The 6,680-nt window shown below is 44.5% G+C and overlaps 1 protein-coding gene across 1 annotated transcript in view; it reads right to left on the reverse strand.

The window, feature by feature from the left end:
• The window catches only part of CUNH1orf115 (chromosome unknown C1orf115 homolog), an 11,981-nt gene extending 6,519 nt beyond the window's left edge, over positions 1-5,462 (reverse strand). Inside the window, exon 1 of the mRNA XM_015483624.2 lies at positions 5,085-5,462. Coding sequence (XP_015339110.1) covers positions 5,085-5,375 — 291 coding nt within the window. The 5' untranslated portion in view covers positions 5,376-5,462. The remainder of the gene's footprint in view (positions 1-5,084) is intronic.
• Between the last annotated feature and the right edge of the window lie 1,218 nt (positions 5,463-6,680).

The following is a 6,680-nucleotide window of genomic DNA, read 5'->3' on the forward strand; positions in this document are numbered from 1 at the left end:
TTTTTTTTTTTTTTTTTTTTTTTTTTTTTTTTTTTTGGGTACTGGGGATTGAACTCAGAGGCACTTAACCACTGAGCCACATCCCCAGCCCTTTTCTGTATTTTATTTAGAGACAAGGTCTCACTGAGTGCTTAGGGCCTTGTTAATTTGCTGAGGATCCTCCTGCCTCAGCCTCCTAAACAGCTAGGATTAGAAGCATGCCCAACTGTGCCCAGCTGGGAGTCTTTGATTTGAGTAAAATTAATCTCTCAGAGGGGCACTGAGGGAGCATTTGTGTGCCAGGCTGAATGATGGCCCCCAAGATGCCCATGTCTTAATTCTCAGAACAAGTATATATGACTCTATTAACTTACATGGCAAAAGAGATTTTTTTTTTTTTTTTTCAGAAATGATCTTGAGATGGGGAGGTTATTCTGGATTATCCAGGTGAATCTCATTTTTGTGCTGGATATGGAAACCAGAGCCTCATACATGCTAGGCAAGTCTGCCACCACTGAGCCACATTCCCAGCCCAGGTGAGTGTCCTTATAAAGAGAGACGTAGGAGGACTCGGACAGAAGGAAACGTAATGATGGAAGCGGAGAGACAGAGAGAGATTTGAAGAGTTTACACTACCCACTTGGCAGATGGAAGAAGGGGGCTTCTGGAAGCTGCAAAGGGCAAAGAAATGAATTCTCTCCTGGAGCCTCCAGAAGGAAGCAGCCCTGATGATTTTAGTTCTGCAAGACTAAGTTGAGATTCTAGCCTCCAGAATTGTAGAGAATAAATTTGTTTGGTATTAAGTCATGAAGTATGTGGCAATTTGTTACAGCAGCCATAGGAAACTAATACAGGTAGGAGGGCTTTCTGCAGGCTCATTCGTATTCAATCCCTAGTGAGGCCCATTCAGTTTCAAAAAGGAAACCATCTATCCTCAAAGATCACTTTCTCTGAACACAAAGAAATGCAGTCAGGACCTGAGCACCAGCCTCTAGTGGGTAGTCAGTGATTTTATTCTGAGTTAGAATTCACTTAAAAACCCATAAGGAGCTGGGTACACATCCCAGCAACTCAGGAGGCTGAGGCAGGAGGATAACAAGCTCAAGGCCAAGATCAGCAATTTAGGAACTAAGCAACTTAGTGAAACCCTGTCTCAAAATAAAAAATAAAAAAGGCTGGGGATGTGGCTCAGTGATAAAGTGTCCCTGGGTTCAAGCCCTGGTAACAACAACAACAACAAAAATAAATAAATAAATAAAGAAGAAGAAGAAGAAACCAAAACAAAGAAAAAACAATCAGGAGAAACAGCCACCTCTCCTCTACCCTCCTAGATGATAACAGTCAAGAATTACAGAACCCTTGCTAAGGAGCCTGGTAGAGTCTCTGACTTCTTCATGGATTAATGAATTTATTCTTACTACTACCCTATTATTATCTCATACTACAAATATGGATACCAAGGCAGAGAGGGAAGCATACATAGCCTGATGCCAGTAGGTAACCAGGTACACCTTTTCTGCTTGCTTTCTTTTCTTCTTTTTTTTTCCTTTTTCTTTTTGTGGTAATGGGGATTGAACCCAGGATTTAACATACAACACACTAGGCAAGTACTCTACCACTGAGTTAAGTCACCAGCCTAAAACAAGGGGCTATTTCTAATGGCTTCTATTTCCCTTCGCCAACACCCTCCTACCTACATGATTAATAAAATAGAATTACTTTTCTTACCTACACCTCCCCCTTGTTGTTCCCAAGGGTATCTGAGAAAGGCAACCTGTATTATTTTTGTTTGTTTTTTTAAGTTTAGGGTACTAGGGATCAAACCTTGGCCCCCACACATATTAGGCAAGTTCTCTACCCCTGAGCTATACCCCCAGGCACAAAGTGTTACCTTAAGCTAAGTTCTGAGGAGTTCTCCTTCTTTCTTTATGCCCACTGATCCTGCACAGAAGGGGCCAGGCCAGACTCAAGTCCTAGCTCTCTCTGCTGCTCTCTGGCTATGGTGGACTTGAACAAATAGCTTATTAACTTCCTTAAACTCCAGCCTCCTTCGCTACAAAACAGGGATAATCACGCTTTCCAAGGTTGCTGAGAGGATTCAGAGGTCCTGCATATAAAGTACAAAAGCAGGGCACAGGCACCCTGGAGGAACACAACAAATGTATGTTCCTACCTCTCTAATGCTCAGCAAATAGCATTTGAACAACAATAAATGCACCATATGCATGTTATTATCGTTACTTAAAAATCTACTGGGAACATTAATCTCCAGAAGAGTTCCAGGAACACAGGCTTCCAGAAGGCTGGACCAACTCAGCATTAGGGTCTAGCCCTAGGAGGGACTAGGGGGGCAGCCTGGGAGTGTGAGCCACCCTTTCATGTTCCACAAAGGCAAACACTTTTCTTTAAATAGAAGCAGGAAGGGGCTAGGGTGAGGGATCTGAGAAGTTAACAGGAATAGGAATTGAAAGAAAATGTGTTTGTTAATAATATGGAGCTATTTGTACATTATTTCTTATTCTACTGGACCGAAGTAAGAAAATGTCACCTAGTGACCAAAGCAGCTAAAAATTACCTCCTATATTTCTAGCTGAGCCTTAGTTGTTCTCATGGCTTTTCAGCAAAAAGAGATTGCTGTTCTCTTTCTCATTGTTGGAGACTGGAACCTTTTCAGTGGGCTCTGAGAAAGTGGAAGACAAAGTCTCTCTTTTGAATCCCGACATGGGAATGTTATCTCCTTTGGCCTCATGGATCTACTGAACTAGCATGTAACCTTCTAGAGCTTTCGCATATATACTTCTCTGTTCCTTCCACCATGGGTAACGTTCCTTTTCTGTCAAAATCTTTTTTTTTTTAATCCAGGGAAAATTCACATAACATAAAACTAACCACTTGTAGTACGATTTAATGGCACTTAATACATTTACTTCTGTTTAATTTCAAAACATTGTCATCATCCCCAAAGGAAAGCACACACTCCATTTGTTAGAGTCTGTAAACGAGTCAAGATGGCGCCTGGCATTTTGCAGAGGGAGTGGTTTGTGAAGTAACGCCAGCGAGCCATTAAATGTGGAGATTCCTTATTGGTTGACTGNCCAGACTGCGGCATCCATTAAGCAGTTATCTCTACTCCTTCCCCCAGTTCCTGGCAACCATCAATCTGGGTTCTCTTTCTCTGGATTTACCTATTCTGGATATTTTTTATAAATGAAATCAAAGAAACGTTGTGTAACCTTGAGGTCTGGCTTATTTCATTTAGTACCATGTTGTTTGAGCATCATCCATGTGGCAGCATACATTAGCACTTCATTTCTTTTAATGGTTGAATGATATTTCATTGAATGAACATACCACACTTCATTCATTCATCCATGATGGACATTTGGTTGTCTTTACCTTTTGGCTATTTGGAAATAATGCTTCTATGAACATTTGTGCATAAATATTTGAGTAGCTGTTTTCAATTTTTGTTGTTGTTGTTGTGTTATATATCTAGAAGTGGAACTGCTGGATCACAGAATAATTCCATGTTTAGCTTTCTGAGGAGCCTCCAAATTGTTTTCCACAGTGGCTGCACCATTTTACATTGCCACCAACTGAGTACAAGGGTCCCAATTTCTCTGCATTCTCACAAACATTTGTCATTTTACATTTTTAAAAAAATAGCCATGCTAGTGGGTGTGACTGGTACTTTGTTGCTATTTGGTGAAAATTTAACTAATCCTTCTATGTCCAGTGTTTACTTCACCATGATTGGAAGACTTGCCTGGATTTTACTCATTCTCATTAGGAACCGCTGAGCTCCATGAAGCTCTACAGTAGTGCTCCAGTTATATCAAGTCTACCTTGGAGGCTGTGGGTCCTCTAGGGCAGGGCTACATTGTTTTCAATTTTGCATTTCTAGTGCAGGCACAAAGCCTGGAACAGAGTAAGTATCCCCAAAACATCAAGTGCCAGCCCCTGAGCTGAGGATTCCATATCCTCAGCCTACCAGCTAAGAGGCAAATGCTGGATTCTTTGGGCTCAAGATTAACCCTGGCATAACCTCCAGACTCAAAGTCCCAACTTTGTAGTTTTAATTAATATATATTTAGCCACTGTCTGCTTGTGTACTGCTTCCAAAGCTGATGACATACCTTTCAGAAAATGATAAACCTAAGCTCCCTGTGTGGAGCCTGAAATACTTCAGGTTTGATAAGAGATCACTAAAGGACACAAATATCTGGACAATAAATCAGGTGGAGCACATGGCCTTTGGCCAGGACACAATGAGTTAGTTCGTGATTCTTTTCTAGATCAAGGGAGACCTTGTCTAGATCAAGGGAGCTTGATCAAGATCAAGCTTCCGCGGCTTCCTGGTAAGGGGACCTGGTAACTCACTTTGGGCTTTGATCTTTGGGAAGGATACTGTCATTCAGGGCCATCTCCATGTTTCCCTTCCTCCTCCTGAACCTCTCCCTCTCCTCCAAGGCAAATGGCAGAAGGCCTGGGAGTACAGACATAGTTGATCTCAAAAGTAGACTTAACAGGTGCATATGAACTCGTTGAGCATCCAGGACCCGGAAATAACCCTGGAGTTTCAGGAGAATAATCCAAACATTTCTCAGCTAGTGGGATATCATGGTGAGGAGGTTTCCAGAAAACATAAACTTGGCTGGAGCTCTCTACTTCACAACTGGGTCACCTCCTCCAAGTCATCTAACTGCGCCAAAGCTTCAGTATGTGCATCTGTAACACAGAACTGATTCTTGTCCTGCGCAAGTAAAATAAGAACCCTCTTGGGCAAAACCCTTTGAGAAGGTTATTCACCCCCCACCCGTAGAAGGTAGTGGGCATCACGCAACCCCATGCCAGCCGGGATTGTGTATGTAACACCACTCGCCTCTGGTGAGGGAGTGGGGCTGAACCGAGTTGCAGGACACCCCAGATAAACTGAGCCGCGACAGACCATCGCGACCGACTCCCGCTCTCAGCTGGTCCCTCCAGATCCCCGGGCTGAGAGAAGCGCCAGAGCCCATCTGGGCTGTGCTTGTGCGGGGGTGGGGGGCGCAGGCAGGGACGCCGCAGCCCCGATCCCGCGGACAGTGGCAGTCTCAGGTCCCTACCTTGCCGTACTTCTTCAGCTTCTGCCGGTACTTTTTCTTGGGCTTCTCGCCCGGTGCCGGCTCCTCCAGCGGCTCGTAGCGCTCGGGCAGGACGGCGAGGTGCACCCTCCTGGCGCTGCGGTTCCCCGCGCGCCGCCCGCCCGCCTCGCTCTCTGCGGCTTCGTCCCCGCACTCCAGGTGCTCCAGGATGGCGTCCGTGTCCTCGTCCCTCTGGGTCCGCGCTCGTCCCAGGGGCCCGCGGAGAGGGAAGCTGTTCGCCGCCTTATTTCGGAGCCTGGCTCCCACCGTCATGATGTCGCTTGCCCCTCCGACGAAAGTCTAAGAGCGAAGACGCCAACCTTTGCTCCCAGTCCGCTCCTTCACACCCGCCTCCCGCCCCAACCGGGTCGCCGCGGGGGACTTGGGTCACAGCGCCCCCTGGCGATGGGGTTCGGGATTACGGCGACATCGCCCGGGATTGACCTGTCCAGGTGGCGAGCACGCGAGCCGGACCGCCTGCATCCCACCTGTTGCGCAAAGAGGTGCAGAATAAACAAAAGCTCAGTGACAATGCACGTAGAGAACACGCTCAACCGTACTTACAACGAAATGAATGAACCCCAAACAATGAGACTCTATTTGCCTACATTCAAGATTGTGATAGAGCTGATGCATGAAGACCACAGCTCTATCAAGGGTGTGATGAGAGGGTCATGATAATAATAGGATATTAATGGGAATGCATATTGATGGCAAATCTTTGGGATAAGAAAATGTTTATCAAGTACCAGAAAAGTCCATATTTTTCTAAGACGTATTCAGAAACACCAAACAGCGGGTCCACAGTGTTCATCACAGTGACACACAATGAAAAATTGAAGCAAGCCAACAGGGATGGGCAAGCTCAATTCTAGTGCGTATGACAGGATATGTAATGAACTTAAAATCATGATTTTCAGGATATCACTCTAGGAGATATGCACTGTCAGTGTACTATGAATCTCAGCCCCCTTGGAAAACCTGGTGGTGATGGTGGTGGGTTGTGTTTTTTTGTTTGTTTGTTTGTTTTGTTTTGGTATTGAGGATTGAGCCCAGGGGTGCTTCGCTTTACCACTAAGCCACATCCCCAGCCCTTTTTATTTTTTATTTTAAGACAGGATTTTCCTGAATTACTGAGGCTGGCCTCGAACTTGTGATTGCCCTCCCTCAGCCTCTCCAGTCTTTTAAGATTACCCGTAACATCCACCACATCCCTCACTGTTTTGTTTATGAGACCAGTTTCTCTCCTGTTGCCCAGGCTCAAGCTGCCCTCCTACCTCAGCCTCTGGAATAGCTGGCACTACAGGTGCTGGCCACCTGTAGAACAATTGAAAACCAGTCTCCACTAGACTCTTGTTACCAGCTTTTACCTTTCTTATTATGTGGTCAAACATCTCTGAATTGTGGGGAATATGGAAATAAACATAACATTAACTTAATAAATATTTTAACATTAAAGTTGGAATAAATTTAAAAATAATTTGGATATCCTGGTATAAGTATGTGAAATGTTCATGATAATTTAGCATATTAGAATATAAAATTAGTTTGGGGATTCCTATTTAAAATGTGTAATCA

Source organism: Marmota marmota, unplaced genomic scaffold (assembly GCF_001458135.2).
Source record: "Marmota marmota marmota unplaced genomic scaffold, marMar, whole genome shotgun sequence".
Taxonomy (NCBI): Eukaryota; Metazoa; Chordata; class Mammalia; order Rodentia; family Sciuridae; genus Marmota; species Marmota marmota.